General features: G+C 38.3%; 1 protein-coding gene and 1 long non-coding RNA gene across 2 annotated transcripts; one reads left to right on the top strand and one right to left on the bottom strand.

Moving 5' to 3' along the window:
• Positions 1 to 75: 75 nt before the first annotated feature.
• On the top strand, positions 76 to 7,108 carry LOC122226384. The gene is made up of 2 exons (XR_006205605.1): positions 76 to 162; positions 5,153 to 7,108. It is a non-coding gene; the product is annotated as an uncharacterized LOC122226384 (long non-coding RNA).
• Positions 7,092 to 11,672, bottom strand: ASDURF (ASNSD1 upstream open reading frame). The gene is made up of 4 exons (XM_042949440.1): positions 11,498 to 11,672; positions 9,272 to 9,325; positions 7,980 to 8,055; positions 7,092 to 7,168 (listed from the first exon to the last, which is right to left on the bottom strand). Exons 1-4 carry the CDS (start codon positions 11,585 to 11,587, stop codon positions 7,098 to 7,100), a joined length of 291 nt encoding a protein of 96 aa, XP_042805374.1. The 5' UTR covers positions 11,588 to 11,672; the 3' UTR covers positions 7,092 to 7,097.
• Between the last annotated feature and the right edge of the window lie 8,489 nt (positions 11,673 to 20,161).

The following is a 20,161-nucleotide window of genomic DNA, read 5'->3' as shown; positions in this document are numbered from 1 at the left end:
TAATGTGAGATGTAATGATAGCACATGAAGGAAGGCTAACCAAGACCAGGGGCTCGGAAGGGGTGCCCAGAGGAAGTGATATTTTAAGCTGAGCCCGGAAGATGAAAAAGAGCTATCCAAGTGGAGTTGGAGAAATAGCTTTCCAGATACGGGGCACAACAGGTGATGAAGAATCCAGTTGAGAAGAAAGTTGAACTTTTTGAGAAACCAAACAAAACCTTGGGTAAAGAACTAGAGAGACATGGGCACAAAACTGGCCATAGAGGCAGATGAGAGCCAGATCACCCGGGTCGCTGAGTTGATGATCCTGAGCTTCATTGTCAAAGTTTAGGCTGGGTTGGTGGCAGTAGATGCTAGGTACAGACTAGCGCGGTGGCAGCGGAGATGCAGTGCTGTGGATGGATTCGAGAAATAGTGAAGTGGCAACAGACTGAATGGGGGTTGAGTGTTCAAAAAGAGAGTGGTTGTCCAGGTGGCACCCAAATTTGTCAGGAGAAATGGGAGATCAAGGCAAGATTAAGAGTTCAGCTGTGGACATACTGACCTTGATATATTTGTAAGAGAACCCAAGTAGAGATGCCATATATGCTGTAGATATACAACTCGGGTTAGAACGGCAGCCTGCAGCAGATGCATACATTTGGGCAGTCTTACGGTGACAAAAGCCAAGGGGGTGGCTGAAATTGAGGGAAAGAACTGAGAAAAAAAGCTCAGAACCTAGGATGGGAGACCTGAGAAATTTAATATTTAAAGGTTGGGTGGAGAGGATGGAGTTACCAAAGAACAGAGAGACAGCGGTCATGAATACCAAGATTAGTCACAGAAGCCAAGAGAAGTGTTTTGTGACTAGGGGAATGCCCAACTTCACTGGCTGTTGCTGCTACCTCAAGGGGGATAACTTCAACTTTCCCACAGTTTGCCAACAAGGTGGTTTTATAACATTTGGGGGCAGAATTTCTTAGTCCAACCATGTCACTATTTCAGCTGCTATGGAGGTAGTACTAAAAATTTATGATTGCTGTTCAGGGCAGGGGATGTGAAAAAATCACTGCTTCTTTAAGAGATTTGCATGTTTGCACTTATGAACAATGTAGGTAAATTCTTCTACTTAAAAGTTTTTTTGCTCAGGTACCTAGATGGTTTGTTCCAACTGTTTCAAATCTTGGGAAAAATTGTTTAAGGACTAACACAGATCCTCATCCCAGGTTTATGGAATTTAGTAGTAAGAAGGTTCTAAAAAGAAATCAGGCCCTCTGAGGAATAAACAAAACAAAACACCTACACACAAGTATTCTGCTGGAGATGACCTGGAAATTCCCTACAGATTCAACTGGATCAATACATGTAAAGCTCATAAAGTAGTGCCTGCTTACATAGTCATCACAATATAGATGATAGATGTTTTTAGTGTTGAACTATATTGTTATTATTAAAAATTGTTACTATATTCAAATCTAGGCCGCTAGGCAAACCTCTTAGTTTATCTACTTCTGATAAAGAGCAATGTCCGTTTGGTGCTCAGGACCACATAGATACTGGAAGTTGTCTGCCTTCAGGTAAAGGGATGAAAGCCATTAAAGTAGTATTTAAATATGGTTTAGACATTGCATTTACCAGAGGATAAATTCAGGGCATGTGAAAGTGTCCAACAGACTTCTGCTTGTCAGTATCCTGAAACTGCTTTCCCACTAAGATTAAAAGAATCAAAGTACTCTGAACAGATCCAGAAAGGGTGTCAGCCCTAATTGGGGATAGACGCCAGTGACCTTGGTATGGTGGTCACAACTGACTAATGTGGGTGGATGTAAGGCTGGAGTGGAGCTGAAAAGGTGGAGAGGGTGGAGTATGGATAGGAGGCAAGAGATGGTAAGCAGAGCAAAATATAGAACTAGGTATGTGCATTTTACATTGGTTAGACCAGACCCCTTTAAACGTTGATAGGAAGGATCCTATAAAAGAGGGGCTGACGAGACACGCAAGGGTTGGGATACAGAAAACAGGTGGAGGCACAGCTTTTTGATGGGTGGATGGACACATTTCTTGTCCTGATGACTTTGATCTGTGAAAAGCTCAGGTCATGAGCTGAGAATGGGGCAAAGAGAGGAAGGCACAGATGTGTGGGACAGGAGAATGCTTAAGACAGTCACAAGTTCTGACTGAGAAAATGAGCTGCCTAAAGAGATGTAACAGAAGTACCAAGTATTGCTCAGGAGTGTGAATCTCAAGCAAATTGCTTAGCTTCTGTAAACCTGAGTTCTCTCTTCTGCCAAAGAAGGCCCTGTTTAAGCCAGGCCCCTGACAACAATGACAAATTGAGTTATTTCTGGGTGTAGCTACCATGACAAGAGTCAGTAAAAGCTGCCTTCTTTTGTTGCTGGTGGGACATTACCATGTAAGAGCTCAAAGCAATGTTGATATCACAGTTTAAAACATCCCAACTATTCTTTCAAGTATTCTCTTTTTCTCGTCAATTTGACTAACTTGGTTATATTAAGCTATATAGTTAAATATAAATTCATGTAATGAACCTTAAAACCATTACATTATATAATAATAAAGCAGCTGAGTGTTTTATTTTTACATAATCATCATTCAGTAAATGTTTATATTGTGAAATATTATGTTTTAATCTCCTTTTCAATAGAAAGGTTTTCTAAGGAAATGACCTGGAGCCTTTCACATTTATCAGATGCCTTTTCGTTATTCTTTTCCATTTTTGCAATTCTGGATCCAAACTGCATGGCCCGTTTCGGCAGAAGAGGAGAGGTTGTTAAGCCAAGTTCCACTGCTGCAAGACGCAAAATTAGTTTTTCACCAATTCCACGGGGCAAAGTCAAGTTTGCCTTCTCCCAAACTGGTAGGGAATTTAGAAAGGAGACGACATTTTCATCCAGGAAAGGAAATCTAAAATAAACAGATAAACATAACCACTACATAAAAAAACCCAATTTGTTATGATTATTTCTTTTGCATTTTATTCAATGTTAAAATTTATAGCATCAAATTAATTTTTTATGGCACTATTTTTCTCAACTAAAAATATTCTGGTTATTTACACAATTTCACACCTAAAATTTAATCACACTGACTAATGTTTCATGTGACTAATTTTAATACATATACTACAAAATAAATTTTGCCTGAAAAAATAAATACATTAGGCCTATGGTAAGAAATAATCTCAAATTGTTTCACAAGGAATCTTTAGCAGTGCCTTGAAAACAAGTATGGTCTTAGGTCAATTATTCCATCTGTGTTTGTTCTTTATCATATAAAAAGAGAATGAATATGAGATCAATATAGAAACACTCTATAATCCTGAAATTGTGAAACGTTTACTTATGGTAAAATCTTACAGTATCAAAATTATTTAATTACATTCAACCCATTTAAATGGTGACAAATCAGTATAACAGAATAAAGTATTAGATTTAAAAAACTAACTTTCTGCCCTTTGGCTTCCCTGATTTCCTAGAAAATTCTGTGTTGTTTTGTTTGTTTACTTTTTTTTTCTAAAAAAATTTTTTTTAACATTTATTCATTTTTGAAAGACAGAGAAAGATAGACCATGAGTGGAAGAAGGGCACAGAGAAAGGGAGACACAGAATCTGAAGCAGGCCCAGACTTTGAGCTGTCAGCACAGAGCCTGACACGGGGCTTGAACTCACGAACTGAGATCATGACCTGAGCTGAAGTCAGATGGTTAACCTACTGAGCCATCTAGGCGCCCCTAAAATACTTTAATACTCTCCTGCCAATTCCTTAATATGCAATACTGTTACAGTAGTGTTTCTGTTTTATTAAATTTTATCTTAGCTCCAGGAGAGACTGGAAAAGGTAAGGCATTCGTCATATGAAATATTTTATAAAAATGAATCGCAAAAGCAAATCTATATATAGCATAATCTAATCAATTGATCGCTGAATTAACAGCATGCCAAATGCATAATAAATAAATAAATAAATAATAAATAAAGTATAATAATTTAGTAATAAATTATTTATATCCACCCACTATCAGGGTATTTGTTAAATCACAATTCTCTATTAGCTGTTTAAACATTCCTCATATGCACTTTTACCTGAGGGTATCATATGGGGCCTTTAGAATTAACTGTTCTACTAAATAAAATAAATTCCCTTTTCTCTGACCTACCTGAAATAAAGGACTGAATATTGCTCTCTCTCAAATATACACACCCTTCAAAAGGAAAATATTTTTATAGTTTTTATACTGTGGTATATATTTAAATTATATAATATATATAAGAAACTGAAATAGAGGTAAGAAATGGTGAAGTGCTAGAGTAGGTGTATTATGATGTTCTCACAAAGCTGATTTGGACTCCCTGTTCTCGCATGCTGTACCCTTTTAATAAACTACCACTTAATAAATTAACCCACTTGAACAAACTTATGCTTTTTATAACTATAACACATTTTTCTTTATCCTTAATAATTTAAAAAGTTATTCTCAAGCACTTGTTCACTACGACCATAAATATACTGTTAGGTAAAAATAAACCCCTGAATTAAAAAAAAAAGTATACATATGTAAATGCCTTGATCTCTTGGCAAGTTTTAGGTAACCTGCAACATATGACCAAACTGAGTTCAAAACACACATAGCAGAGGGGAATCCAGTTCTGGAACCAGCATTTACATCAGCATGGATCTAGCATGCATATATGTCCCTAGAGACAAAGCTGGGTTCTCTAACACTGGAGGGCAAAACGTGGGGGTAGGGCCTATGCTCTTGCTGGGAGGAAAGTAAACATTTACAACAAAACCAAACCCGTTAAATACTTTCTCTCAGCATTTCACTACCTCGGTTTTATAGTCTTTTTCGCTGTGGTACTAATAACAGTCATGCCAAGACATTCCTTACAGAATGAGCTCTGGACAACAAGTGCTCTTCTGGCTGCCCCGCCCACCCCACTCTCCCTCTGACTGACGGTGTTTGTAATATAAAGCCAACATATTATTGTTGCTACTGTTACTCATTTGAGTGGTCTCCAAAGAAAGGAACCTAAAATTCTCCACAGGCTAATGTTTTGTTTGTTTGTTTGTTTACAAAATTACCCACAACACTTAATCTGAATTACCTTGCTTCTTTTCCATGATCACCAATAACTCTGTCATCACGACCAAGATTTCTAGAGGAAATTCGACCCAGTTCCATCTCGATTTCCTTATTTAATCCTTCCATTCCATGGGTCTGAAAGCGGACACGGTGACGAGAATAACCTGCAAGTTGCTCATCAGCACCGATTCCAGTAAGAACCACCTGTAACAGTTTACAGAAATCCATATTTATGACATATGATAAAGACAAAAGAAAAGCTTAAAAAATTATCTCAAAAATAACATCTTCAGACAAAAAACACATGGCAAGTCATAAAGTAGTAAAATATGCCCAATTTTTAAAAAAGTCTTCTATGTTGCATTGCAGATTAAATGCAATTAAAATATGCTATGTTCTTGCAATCTAAATGCTAATAGCTTTAAAGGGTAAAAATTAGGTCTCAGAAATTCTTCGAGTAGACATTCTGTGCCATACCTTTGCGCTGCTCTGATATGATTTTGCTTCGTCCTGGGTCACTAACCAACCAATTCCTCTAGAAGCAAACCAGACTGCACAGCCAATGCTATCGTCCAACACTGTATCCAAGGGCTGAACCAGGTGGCATATTCGAGTTCTTCTTAATTCTTGCAGTTCTTCCAGAGAAACATTAATTTCAACAAAATTCCAAGTCCGGGAAGGGTTAGCAGCCTGTAGTTCCTTCAGTCCCATTCTTCCTGAGATACGATCTGGTACGCTGAATTGTTTATCAGAACTATCATCATCGTTACCAGCAGCAGCAGCAGCAGCAGCAGCAGCAGCAGCAGCAGCATTTTTAGAGGATTCTTCAGAAGGCATTTCACAATGATTTTTCTGTTTTTTCTTCTTTTTGTTAAAACCAGTTAGTATGGTCTTTTCTTTAGTCATGAATGCCACATTAAGAAGGTCAATGGGTTCATCTAAAGGTACATGATGGTCAGCAAGGGCCGCAATAACCATGGAATCAATACCCCCAGAAAACAGGATTGCAACATTTGCTTTCCTATCACAACTTTTCAAAACCTCACTTTGTGTCAGGTTTTCACCCCTAGGTAAACATAAGACACGTCTCTTCACTGCGATACTCAGGACATCAATGAACTGCTGAACTACTTCCTTCATGTGTCCATCAGTAAGAAAGACCTGAAGCGTTTCCCTGGTAGGTGGGACACTAGCAATGTTACTGCAATGAATCTCAAATGGAGATTGTGGCAATGTCATATTTAAAGGAACAACAGGTTCTTTAAGATAGAGTTTGGCTTCATTTGCTACCACTGATACAAATGTTGGCAAGTTTCCTGAAATTTGAGTCAGGCTATTAACACATTCTTTGATAACATTCTCCCTAGAAATACATTTCCAAGGGTACAATTTTAAAACCACAGATTCGGAAATGGAAGGAGACTTGAGATCAATTCTAAAAATTCCAGATGCTGGAACTTCTTGCCACTGGTTGGCCACTCCAGATGTTTGGGCACCAACTGAAGAGAGGCAGAAACTCTTGCCCAAATTACTAAAATGCCAAAGCAAGCTACGGCGACCAAAAAAATCCCTACCAAACCATAAATTATGACTAGATGCTTGGTAATATATAAAAGACCAAGGACCCTGGACTTCTGAGAAGAGTGACAAAATATCAGATTCAGTCTTACAAGAGGAAAGATAATTAAACATTACTTGGGTATCATTTTCTTCAGCTTCAACCTTTATGCCACTAAAGACTTCTCCATTCCACAGGAACACATTGCCTCTTTCATCTTCCACAGGCTGGGCAGTCAAAACACCTCTTAAGTGAAGGACATGACCAGAAAATAAACACTGGTAGCTAACATCAGACTTTAACAACTGTTTACTACTGTTGGGTCCCCGTCGGTTAAGATTATATAGTAAATCCCCTTTCAAATCTTTGCTGAAATGCTCAACAGAAAAGCTTACAGAACAGCAAATGCCACACATTGTTATGTGAAATCAAGTTATTTCTTGATAAAATAAAATATTATTTCTTGATTTTGGTCTTCTCTGAGTTTTCTATTTCTTGGTATTCTTTTTTCAGTTCATCCAATATATCTGTGGGGGGAGGGGAGAAGATACGTCAAGTAAAATAAAAATTCTTGGACCTTCACCTAGTAATTCATAGAGGAACATAGGCTACTTACCAAGATCAAAGCACTTGAGTGTATGCACTGTGTTAGTGTGAATAATCATTTACAACAGGCTTCTGATGACAATGTTTAACTTTTAGGAAAATAATTTCCATTTATTAAATGCTTACTTTGGCCTAGGCACTGGACTATGAACTCTATACATCCCTTCCTATTTATTTTTTTAATTAAAATTTTTTTTAACTTTTATTATTTATTTTTGAGAGACAGAAAGAGAGTGAGGGAGAGGGGCAGAGAGACAGAGAGAGGGAGACAGAATCCAAAGCAGGCTCTAGGCTCCAAGATGTCAGCACAGAGCCCCACGCAGGCTTGAACTCAGGGGCCATGAGATCACGACCTGAGGCAAAGTTGGATGCTTAACCAAAATGAGTCACCCAGGTTCTCTTTTCAGTTTCTTGTTTAAATCCCACAAAACTTTTGAGTCCCAAAATAATTCACTCAAAGTCATAAAAGGAGAAAGTTGTAGAAAATTTTCATACCTAGATCTATCTAAAATTCTAAAGCACACATTAATAATTATAGCTTTCTAACACTCTTAGGCTAACTTGAAGAAAACCAAACCACAGCATTAATCTTACTTATATCTATATCACCATCCAATCTTCAGATATAAACATTCAGATAGACAATATAATTTAGGCACTACTATTATTTTCTACAGAAAGCCTAGAAAAGACTTTCCATGCATTTCTATATAATATACCAAATAAACTTACTTTTGCTTTCAGAAAGCATTTCGGTTCGGTCTGCAAGAAAGAATATGTTGCTGTTCTGTTGCTGCCTATATACTTTCTGCAAAACATAATTTAGGCTAATATTATGATTTGATCTAAAAAGTGTTATGTCGAAACTCTGAACCCTTTTAGTATATACTCCTGAACTTCAGTAACATATATTCAGAACAATACCTGAGCAAATTACAGGTAAACAAAAGTCACCCATTATTCTACCATCTAGAAATTGCTACCATTAACACCGAAGTGAAATATTTTTTCTGTATATACCATATCAGTTTTCTTGAACAAAAAAGGCTCTTATTATAAATACAGATTTATTACTTGCTTTTATCAAGGAACAACATATTGGGAACAGTTTCTGTTATCAATAAACATTCTTTTACAACATTATTGTATGGGTATAACATTACAGTTTATTTGGTTAAGTCTTCATGTTTTAGACATTTAAGGTATAACCAACTTTAGAAATCAAAGTTGTAATGAATTTCTCTGTAACTAAATCTTTGTATAATCCCATGATTCATAAGTATCAATTCCTATAAGGGGAACTACTGGGTCAAAATGCTACATAGTTGTAAGGCTTTGATATACTCTGCCAACTTGCCCTCTAGAAAGTTTGTATCAGGTGTGACTTAAGTTCTAAAATTCCTTTAAGTGACAATATCAGAAAGGGCTAACCAACCTGTCAGTATCAAATATTTTAAAGGGCTCAAAATAATTTCTTCCTGAACTTTAAAATGTAATGTTTGACAGTATTACTACACATAAAGCAGTAGCTTGCTTGTTTATAGATACATTAATGGAATTGTCATTAAATAACCATGTTAAATATTTGGCAGATTTGTGTAAAAAATGTGAGGAAGAGAGAAGCAATTTATCCTTTTTGTTTTTCAACAACTATCCACGTTCACTTAAAGGCATAGTCTCCTTAATATATTTTAAGGTTATTTATTTCAAAAGAAAACACCAAATTCAAGTATAAAATAAATACCATTAGTGATTACATTGTATAATTAGTACCTTTTGGTTCACAGGTTATGTGAATTGTATATGATGGGAATAAAATATTATCAACTATAATTAACATATAAGTATGTATGTGTATAAAATCTTGGACACTTTTCACTTTTGCAATGTAACTAAAAAGAATGCTGACATCTTGCAAATTTTAATGTAAATATAAATCTTAGATATAATTCTTGTAACTTTAGTATATAGTTAATATAATCAAACTCTCCCACATACAATTCAGAATTACTCTAATAACTCACCCTGTTCTTCTTCAGGTTAGAAAGTTCATCCACAACAATTTTTTGTTCTTTAATCTATTGAAATAAAAGAAAAACTTCTTAAATCAGAGGCTATCAAGTATGTTCAACTGAGGGCCCTTTAAAATTGGAGATGGGATATGGGATTATAATTTACTGACTATCCAGGTGGGCAGTCTGTGAACATATAGATTCTTTCCAACAGCAGTGTGTGAGGGTGCGCCTGGGGGAAAGTTGAAAAAGGAAACAGTGATTATACTTGATAGGTGTCAGAAAGCTCACTGAACCCAGACAGAGGGTTTAGTGTTGGTAACCAGCATTCATGCAAAGACCAGAGTTACTAAACTAAGTTTGCACCTTTTATTTAAAATAGACAATAAGCACCAAGAGTATTTTTAATGACTTCTTTTGAAGTTATGTTTTATTTTTATTATTATTATTTTTTACAAATAGCAAATGTCATAAGGAATAGGCTACTTTTCTTCCCTCTCAAATATCAATGGTTTCCATGATTCATGTATAAATAGTGCAGCCACACATGCAGAACAAACAAGCAGTACTAAATGACCTACCTGGGGCTGTTAAGGTGTTATCACTTTCCATCTTGGCTTTATTCCTCTTTACATTTCAAAGACTAGCACAGTGCTGGCACTGCTGAACTAGGCCTCACTTTTTATTAGTAGCCTAGGGCACAACTAAGTGGAAGTGAATTTCTAACTCTTTTCAGTAAGGGCAGTTATACTGTGAACATGACTGATTACATTGTGTTATCAGTGCCTCTAAAAGCAGGTTTTATAAACTCTGTCCTACCTTACACACCTCACAGATCTGTCACACATCAGCATAAATGGCTTGCTATGGTAGTAATTGGAGTAAGTTGTATGTGGTTTGAAAATTCACTCCCTACTATGTGGCAATGAGAAAGAATGAAATATGGCCCTTTGTAGCAACATGGATGGAACTGGAGAGTGTTATGCTAAGTGAAATAAGCCATACAGAGAAAGACAGATACCATATGTTTTCACTCTTATGTGGATCCTGAGAAACGTAACAGAAACCCATGGGGGAGGGGAAGGAAAAAAAAAAGAGGTTAGAGTGGGAGAGAGCCAAAGCATAAGAGACTCTTAAAAACTGAGAACAAACTGAGGGTTCATGGGGGGTGGGAGGGAGGGGAGGGTGGATGATGGGTATTGAAGAGGGCATCTTTAGGATAAGCACTGGGTGTTGTATGGAAACCAATTTGACAATAAATTTCATATATTAAAAAAAAAAAAAAAAGAAAATTCACTCCCTATGGGTGTGTACCCTTCTGTCTCTCCAGTCAGTGTAGTAACTGGCTAGATTTGAGTTGAATTCCAAGATCAAATTTGTATAACCTTCAGACTTACGTTTGAACAGTGCTTCCCCATTCATTTTAGGAATGACAGGTGTACATTATACATTTCACTTTACTTCAAACAAGGAAACGGATACGGAGAGATGAGTGACTTGACTGAGATGTTACTGTTAGTTTAGGACAAAACTAAAGTAAAATCTAGGACATCTAATACCTGAATGGCTATAACCATTCCCATCTCCAGCATATTTTTAAAGATTTTGTTTGTTTATGGCAGTTAAGATTTACAATGCTTAGCACCCCCCCAACCCCCCCCCCCCCCCCCCGCCCCGACCTTTTTGGGTAGAACAGTGACCATCAGATACACGTTTCAGGATCATTGCTCTAGCTACAGTGGAGAATAGATAGGAAGAAGGTAAGGATGGATGCGGAGAGACTGGTTAGGAAACCTATGGAAGATTCCCGATGGTGGATGAAGATGGCTCGTTTAGGATGGTGAGCGTACACTGTGATGAAGGGATCTATTTGAAATGAACTTCAGAAGTAGAACTGGTAGGTGATGGGCGTCAAGAATGGCTTCCAGGTTATTGGCATGGACAACTGAATGGATAGTGGTGACATTTTCTGAGATGGGAAATACTGTAGCATCCGGATCTGGGGTGGGCCGTATTTCTAATGGTTTACAAAGAGTAGAGAGAAAAGACCTCAACCAAGCCTCTGTCCCACTGCCAAATGGGTCTACTCTTGGGGCAAATTTCACGATCTCCCTTTAACTGTGGCTGCCAAGTGCTAAGACTCAGGGCAAAGTCGAGGGCGGGCCATGTGGCGCGGTGGATCTTCTTTGGAGTCAAGCAGAGCCCAGTCCGAAGCTTCGCGACTCGTCCTACACTCACCTTGCTGCTAAGATCCTCCTTGTGCGGGGTCGAGTTATCTGCAGAGGACAGCGCAGCGCCGTCCTCGGGTTGAGACCCACGGCTGGGCATCTCCACAGAGAGCGGTGAACTCAGGATACGCCACCCCACTAGCTCCCACTACCCAACAGGCTCCAATTCAGCGCATGCGCGCTCCCAGCGGCCCCCACCCCCTTCCTTTCACTTTCCCATCAGTCTTACCGATAGCGGCTGCGCATTTGCTAGAGCGCCTGCGCAAACCCGCTCTGTCTTGGGAGCAGTTGTGCGCGTGCGCACAGTTGCTTAGGACGTTCGCGAAATGTGAGTGGTATCTGAACGGTCCCCTAGCGGATCCGACGTGGAAACGCTCCTGTGGTCATCACACGACCTGGAATCCAGTGGATTGTGAGTTATATGCGCCCCCCAGTGGTAAATAGAAAGAATAGAAGAGCGGTAAAAATACCACTTCCTATTTATTATCTAGGCAAAGAAGGATATGAAACTAGGCATAGATTTAATAGGTAACATTTTTGGCAACAGAACCCTACAGACTTGGTAAAATTTTTGCTAACTGCTTATTAGGGTTAAAAGATAAATATAGGATGCCTAGTTAAATATAAATTTCTGATAAATGAATAAATTTTTAGTATAAGTATGTTGCATGCAATATTTACAGTGTCTCCTATGAGAAAAATTATCCAAACCTTGTAAACAGGCAAGAGATTAAGAGGTGTTCTTTAATATCTTTTCTGAACTTTATTTTCTATTGACTGGGCTATTTTACAATTATGCAGGAGCAGAGGTTAACTTGTAAATTTTGTGGCAGAGATGCAAATAATTTCTATCTGGTGGACCAGATAATGCTGCAGGTTGTGATTGATTGTTCTGTAAGAAATTAATCAGTTTTACATCTAACTTTGCAGTTAATGATTTATTTATTAATATATGCCTAATTTTTAATAAACTCTGTTGTTTTGACATGTTCCTTCATTAATTGGATTGAATAAAATGAATAAAATTGAATAATATGACATATGTTCATATTATACTTGCATGAGAGACATGATTTTGTATATTTGAAAATTATACTTCAACATAGGAACTCTCAAGCTTCCATGGAGATGCCAACTGATGTGTATTCAACCGAGGGAGTGAAATTGTATGGCTAAGGAAGTGCACCTCAGAGTTATTTAGGCCCAGGCGTATCTTTTATTGGCTCTTAGAGTAAATTCAAAGTGGTTATAGAACTAAGTTAACTGTCTACTTTTACTTTTTACTGATTTTTTAAAATTTGTTTTTGTTTCTAATTAATGCATGTCTGGTAAGTTATTATACATTGGTAGCAGCAGTGATTGGGAATTTGAGTTTATGGTATAAACATTTGAAGATACCTGTTGCATGATGGAGATCTAGTCTCTATTAGAAGAGAGATGAAAGAGAATCCAGTTTTTTGGTCTTTTTGTCTTTTGTGAGCTCAAATTAATTAAGAACTTTGTGCCCACTGGGAAATAGAACTGCTTTTTGAGATCTGGGCTGGTGAAGGTTTATATTTCTGTTTTGCTTTCAACCTGGGATTGAGATGTAAAACTGAAGCTATAAGCTTTCTATGTGTACATGTGTCTATATTTAAGAATAGCCTTTCTATGTTGCTGAGTGTAAAATGTTTTCATACTTCTGGAGAGTATTAATAAATTCCATTATAATGTCTTATATTAAAGAAATTCTGGTTCCATACAAATTTTAGGACTGTTTGTTCTAGCTCTATGAAAAATGCTGGTGGTATTTTGATACAGATTGCATTAAATGTGTAGATTGCTTTGAGTAGTATAGACATTTTAACACTATTTGTTCTTCCAATCCATGAGCATGGAATGTTTTTCCATTCTTTTGTGTCTTCTTCAATTTCTTTCCTAAGTGTTCTATAGTTTACAAGGCACAGAACATTTACCTCTTAGGTTAGGTTTATTCCTAGGTATTTTATAGTTTTTGGTACAGTTGTAAATCTTATGGATTTTGGTGTGATTTCTCTTTCTGCTCCTTCATTATTGGTGTATATAGAAATGCAATATATTTCTGTATATTGATTTTGTATCCTGTGACTTTGCTGAATTTGTGTATCAGTTTTAGCAACTTTTTGGTGGAATTTCAGTCAATAGCCAAAGCAATCTTGAAAAAGCAAAGCAAAGCTGGAGACATCAAATTTCAGACTTCAAGCTACATTATAAAGCTATAGTCATCAAGATGGTATGGCACTGGCACAAAAACAGACACATAGATCAATGGAACAGGATAGAAAACCCAGAAATGGACCCACAACTATATGGTCAACTAATCTTCGACAAAGCAGGAAAGAATATCCAGTGGAAAAAATACAGTCTCTTCAACAAATGGTGTTGGGAAAACTAGACAGCTACATGCAAAAGAATGAAGCTGGATTACTTTCATATACCATACACAAAAATGAATTCAAAATAGGTGAAAGACCTAAATGTGAGACAGGAAACCATCAAAATCCTAGAGGAGAACACAGGCAGCAACCTCTTTGACCTTGGCTGTAGAGACTTCTTATTAGACATGTCTCTGGAGGCAAGGAAAACAAAGCAAAAATGAACTATTAGGACCTTATCAAGATAAAAAGTTTTGCACAGCAAAGGAAACAGTCAACAAAACTAAAAGGCAGCCTACAGAATGGGAGAAGATACTTGCAAATGATATAGCTGATAAAAGGTTAGTATCCAAAATCTATAAAGAACTTATCAAACTCAACACCCAAAAAACAAATAATCTAGTTAAGAAATGAGCGGAAGACATGAACACTTTTCCAAAGAAGACATCCAAATGGCTAACAGACACATGAAAAGATGGTCAACATAATTCATCATCAGTGAAATACAAATCAAAACCAGGAGGAGACAGCACCTCACACCTGTCAAAATGGCTAAAATTAACAACATGGGAAACAACAGATGTTGGTGAGGATGTGGAGAAAGGAGAACCCTCTTGCATTGTTGGTGGGAACAGAAACTGGTACAGCCACTTTGGAAAACAGTATGGAGTTTCCTCAAAAAGTGAAAAATAGAACTACCCTATGATTCAGCAATTTCACTACTACGTATTTACCCAAAGGATACAAAAATTTTGATTTGAAGAGGCACATGCACCCTGATATTTATAACAGCATTATGAGCAATGGCCACATTATGGAAAGAGCCTAAATGGCCATTGACTAATGAATTCATAAAGGAGATATGGTACACACACACACACACACACACTGGAATATTACTCAGCTATCAAAAAGAATGAAATCTTGCCATTTGCAATGACATGGATGGAGGTGAGGTGTATTATGCTAAGTGAAATAAGTCAGTCAGAGAAATATAAATACCATATGATTTCACTCATATGTGGAATTTAAGAAATGAAACATGAACATAGGGGAAGGGGAAAAAAGGGGCATATTCACAAGATAATAGTTTTTAAATTTTTTTAATGTTTGCTTGTTTTTGAGAGAGAGAGACAGAGCATGAGCAGGGGAGGATCAGAGAGAGAGGGAGACATAGAGTAAGAAGCAAGCTCCAGGTTCTGAGCTGTCAGCACAGAGCCTGATGTGGGGCTCAAACCCATGGACCATAAGATCATGACCTGAGCCAAAGTCGGACACTTAACCAACTGAACCACCCAGGTGCTCCAGATAATATTTTTTAAAATTTTTATTACCAAATATTATATTAATTAAAAACTGAAATTTGGCATTCTTTTAACTCACCTCCTGGCTGGTTCTCCAACACTTTTAGGGTTTAATACAGCCGAGATGGTGGGAACCTGGGAACACACCTTTCCTGACACATGGGATGTGATTTTAATTTGTGCTTGCAGGGAAAAGTGAAGCTTTTCTATAATGCTAGGAACCAAGTTCTCAGTATATTGGGCTTCTTTGTACTCCACCTTCTATGGCAGTGGCTGGCAGAGTAGAAGTTCTGGTTCAGGTTTGAGTTTACTCTTTGACTCAATTATTTCCATACTGAGTAGTCAGAAATACTGCTGATTGGTCTACAGCTGCTCACTCCCTTTTGGTGGTGGATTGTTGCTTATGGCTCTGCCTGGTTTGGATATTTCTGTTGTTTTGGTTTCGTTGTTGTTGTGTGTGTTCTATTCCTGGGGGCCACTTAAGATGACATACCACTAAACAAAGTGGTGATAGTTATATTAGTATGGTGCTAAACTGCTTTCAAAGTTCTTTCACATTTTATCTTATTTTTTCATATATATCCAGTCGTGTCTATTTCCCCCCTCAGCTGCTATAATTACTGCATTGCTTAAAATCACACTTTGGGGTTACCTGGTATCATTTGTCTTGCCTGACTGGTGGTTCAGGACTATCTGTATCTCACCATGCAACCAGCAAGGCTGTTCTTCCTTCATTTAAGTCCATTGCTGTCATGTATCTACTTAACAAGATAATTTCATGTTTATTAATGCTATTCTACTCTTCTTCTGATGCTACATTCATAATATATTTTATTCCATTTAACAATACATAGTTCACTGTTGACTATTTTATGAAAGTGAGGTGTATTATTACCTTGTCTTCCAAGGTTTTGAATGAATAGTGCCCCCAACCACTGTTTTTCTTTGCTTTCTTGGTATATTATAACACACATTTCTAGCCACATAAGTCTCCTTTCTGTCTCTCCCCAATGAGGTGTGGAATAGTGCTTTGGTTCTCAAACACCAGTTAGTAGGTGGGTGCCCTTCTAACTATACAAAGTCACCTCAAAATTTTGTTCATATTGCATACAGATATCTCAGTTCTTTCCCTAGATTTACTGAAACAAATCTTTAGGAATGGGATATGGTTGTCTGCTGCATAACATAGTGTTTACCACTTACCCTATAACCCAAAGGGCTGAGCTTGAATTTAGGCTTATATTTATTAGATGTGTGTGACTTTGGGTAAATTAGTCATTAACCCCTCAAGCCTCAGTTTCCCAATCTGTAGAATGGGAATAATAATAGTGCCTAACTCAAAGGGTTGTTATGAGGATTGAATGAGTTAATGTTTGTCAGGTGTTTAAAATAGTTTAAGACACATAGTAAACACTATTTAAGTGTGTGTTAAAAGGGTAAGTTAGAAGCTCCCCCAGATGAATGCCCGGGTGGATCAGTTGGTTGAGTGTCTGACTCTTGATTTTGGCTCAGGTCATGATCCCAGGGCCGGGGGATCAACATTCTCTCTCTCTCTCCCTCTGCCCCTCTCCACTGCTCACATACACTCTCTCCCCCCACCCCCTCTCTCTCTCAAAAAATAAAAAACAATAAAAAGAGAAGTTCCCCTAGATGAATTTGACACAAGCAAGATCAAGATTCTCTCTCTCTGGGGCTCCTGGGTGGCTCAGTCAGTTAAGTGGCCGACTTCAGCTCAGGTCATGATCTCATGGTTCATGGGTTCCAGCCCCGCGTCGGGCTCTGTGCTGACAGCTCAGAGCCTAGAGCCTGCTTTGGATTCTGTGTCCCCCCCTCTCTCTGCCTCTCCCCTGCTCGTGCTCTGTCTCTCTGTCTCTAAAAAATGAATAAAACTGTTAAAAAATTTTTAAAAAAGATTCTCTCTCTCCCTTTGCCTCTCTCCACTCCTCACATGCACCCTCTCCCAAAAACTAAAAAATAATAAAAAGAGAAGTTCCCAAAAAGGAATTTGACACAAGCAAGATTTATGAACCAATGGATTGGAAAGAACCAGGTTCCAAAATGCTTGGCCTGTTCCTTATTGAAGATAGGTCCTATCTTCTACTTCCAGTGATTCTCAACAGGGCTAAGGCTGGAGGCATTTTTGGTTGTCACAATAAATAGATAGTTCTGTTCACTCTGCTGGGGTAGGGTTACTGGAAGCCAATTGAAAGGTGACACATCGAGCCACAGACTTATAAGAAGCCTACATCAGCCACCTAGAGGGTGGTCTCAGCAGCAGACAGAACTGGAAATTGCATGGAGTGGGATTTGGACCAGGCTCTAGAGTCAAGTAACAAGGAGGTAAAATCAAGGAAGAGGTAATACTGTAATCTAAGTAGGTGTGTTGCATCAGGAATTCTGTCAGAAGGTGACAAGGCCTGAGATCTTGGACTAGTGTTTATAAGCAGGGCTCTGGTATCTGGAAGGGGGACTCCTGGGTCTTATCATACAGGCACTGTGGGGGGTGGGGGAGGAGGCAGTGTCTTAGCTTAGTTGAAAAGCATACCAGGCTGATCTCCGTCACTTAAGGGAAATGGCTGAGTCTCCCAAGCACTGTGCTGAAGATGAGTAAACCCTTTCTACCAGAGATAAGATTGGTTCTGCAGTTTAGTTTCAGCTATGGAATGTGGAGATCGGGCACCCTTGGTTCCTACAGCCAACATCACTTTGGGGATCTTGTGTAGGGCAGGGACTGGAGTAAGACAAATGAGACACATAGGTGCAGATTTTAAGGATGCACACACTCTCAGGGTGCTGCAATGAGCACCTCTTTAGATTTTCCACTCTAGGTATCTCATACACCTCACTCTGGTCTCGGCCCTGCTCTTGTATTAACTGGATCTGAACACTTCATTATTAGTGATACTATCTTACAATCTAGGTAGGGGTCAGTGTGGCTTGTGAATGACACCAGTGAAAAATGCTTCTTATACTGCCCATGCATCTTTACTTGTCTGACAGTTAAGAAAAAGGTTGGTTAAAATTATCTTAGCTTTTTCCATGACTTCTGTCACATATTCACATGTTCTCAAAGACTAAGGATATGCTTGGGGCACCTGGGTGGCCCAGTCAGTTGAGCATCTGACTTCAGCTCAGCTCATGATCTCAAAGCTCATGAGTTCAATCCACATGTTGGCTCTGTGCTGACAGCTCAGAGCCTGGGGTCTGCTTCAGATTCTGTGTCTTCCTCTCTCTCTGCCCCTCCCCTGCTCGTGCTCTCTCTCTCTCTCTCTCAGAAATAAATAAACATTAAAAAAAATTTTTTTTTAATTTTTTTTTCAACGTTTTTTATTTATTTTTGGGACAGAGAGAGACAGAGCATGAACGGGGGAGGGGCAGAGAGAGAGGGAGACACAGAATCGGAAACAGGCTCCAGGCTCTGAGCCATCAGCCCAGAGCCTGATGCGGGGCTCGAACTCACAGACCGCGAGATCGTGACCTGGCTGAAGTCGGACGCTTAACCGACTGCGCCACCCAGGCGCCCCTAAAAAATTTTTAAGAAAGACTAAGGATGTGCTTAAAAAGTTCTGTTCCACATTAATGAAGAAGCAAAGTTAAACATAACCATCTCTGTGAGCTAGACTACAGTGAATGGTAGTCAATGAAATAAAGTTATGAAATAATATCTAAAGAGTCTCAAAGTGATTAGGCATTTATTGTTACCAAATTTGCATTTAGGTGCTTCTAAAACATGCAGAAATGTGTCCATCTGAGTGAATCAACAGGAACAAATAAAATCTAAATGATGTATTAGTGAAGCACATTTGTAGAGAATGCCTTCTTTATAATGCAGAGCTCTTCATAGCTGGGTATTTTTATCCTAGTTCTGACTATTAGCTATAATAAGGTTTTACAAAGCTGTACTAAAAATTTATTTATGGTAACAATGTAACTCTACCTTGGTTTTTTTTTCTTTCTTTGTGAAGCAACTACCAGGAAAATTCTGTTTGTATTATCATAATGTAAACAAGCAAACAAGTTAGTTCAAGGTAGTTCAATTTACAAGTTAGCTTGTAGGTTCTGTTGTTTTAGTATTAAAAGCGCTGCTATGCTGTGGTTATTGGCTTGCCCTAGGAAAACAAAACAAAACAACACATGGATATGTGTCCATAGCTCCCAATGGTTTATAGTGGAAGTGGAGTACACAAGGCTGAGATTAAATTCCGGATGACTAAAGCCTTACTGCTGATGCTGCTGTCATCATAGGTATGGCTGCCACTGCAGTCCAGCCTGGTGGTTTAGGCCTCTTGAAAGAAGGGGTAGGGGCACCTGGGTGGCGAAGTTGAGTGTTCGCCTTTGGCTCGGGTCATGATCTTGCGGTTTGTGAGTTCAAGCCCCACGTTAGGCTCACTGCTGTCAGCCTGTCAACGCGGAGCCCGCTTCAGATCCTCTGTCCCCCTCTCTCTGCCCCTCTCCCACTTGCGCTTTCCCCAAAATAAGTAATAATAAAAAGAGAAGGGGCAGAGGATGGCTTTTGCAGAAGAATATATATAGGGGACAGGGAAAGAGGGAGGAGGAGAAAGAGTATGAAGTCAGGCAGTTAGAACTTGGGAGACTGTGTTGTTCAAATAACTGAAATTATGATCATACCACTGGTACTAATATTTGAACTAATTGTAATTTTACTTAGAGTCATGTAGATGAAGATAAAATATAACTAGGTGGGGTTCTCTATGAATGTAAGCCCGTAACTGGGCTTTTTTTCTATAAGGCACATGGTTTAATTAAAATGTTTAGTTCAACTAAAGAAATTTTTATCTCGGCATTTTCTGTTTGTTTGCTTTTTGTTTACTTTCTTTTTTATGTAATTTCAAGTTTTTATTTAAATTTCACTTAGTAAACATATAAGGTAATATTAGTTTCAGGAGTAGAATTTAGTGGTTCATCACTTACATGTAACACTCAGTGCTCATCACAACTGGTGCCCTCCTTTATATC

This window comes from Panthera leo, chromosome C1, assembly GCF_018350215.1.
Source record: "Panthera leo isolate Ple1 chromosome C1, P.leo_Ple1_pat1.1, whole genome shotgun sequence".
Classification (NCBI taxonomy): domain Eukaryota; kingdom Metazoa; phylum Chordata; class Mammalia; order Carnivora; family Felidae; genus Panthera; species Panthera leo.
Note: the sequence above shows the minus strand (reverse complement) of the source record. Positions and strands in the feature narration are given on the sequence as shown.

Coding starts and splice junctions, on each gene's coding strand:
- ASDURF (XM_042949440.1), bottom strand. CDS start 11,587: ATGCCCAGCCGTGGGTCTCAACCCGAGGACGGCGCTGCGCTGTCCTCT. Junction 8,056..9,271: donor CTAACCTGAAGAAGAACAGG/GTGAGTTATTAG, acceptor TATGTTTTGCAG/AAAGTATATAGGCAGCAACA. Junction 7,169..7,979: donor AATGCTTTCTGAAAGCAAAA/GTAAGTTTATTT, acceptor CTCCCCCCACAG/ATATATTGGATGAACTGAAA.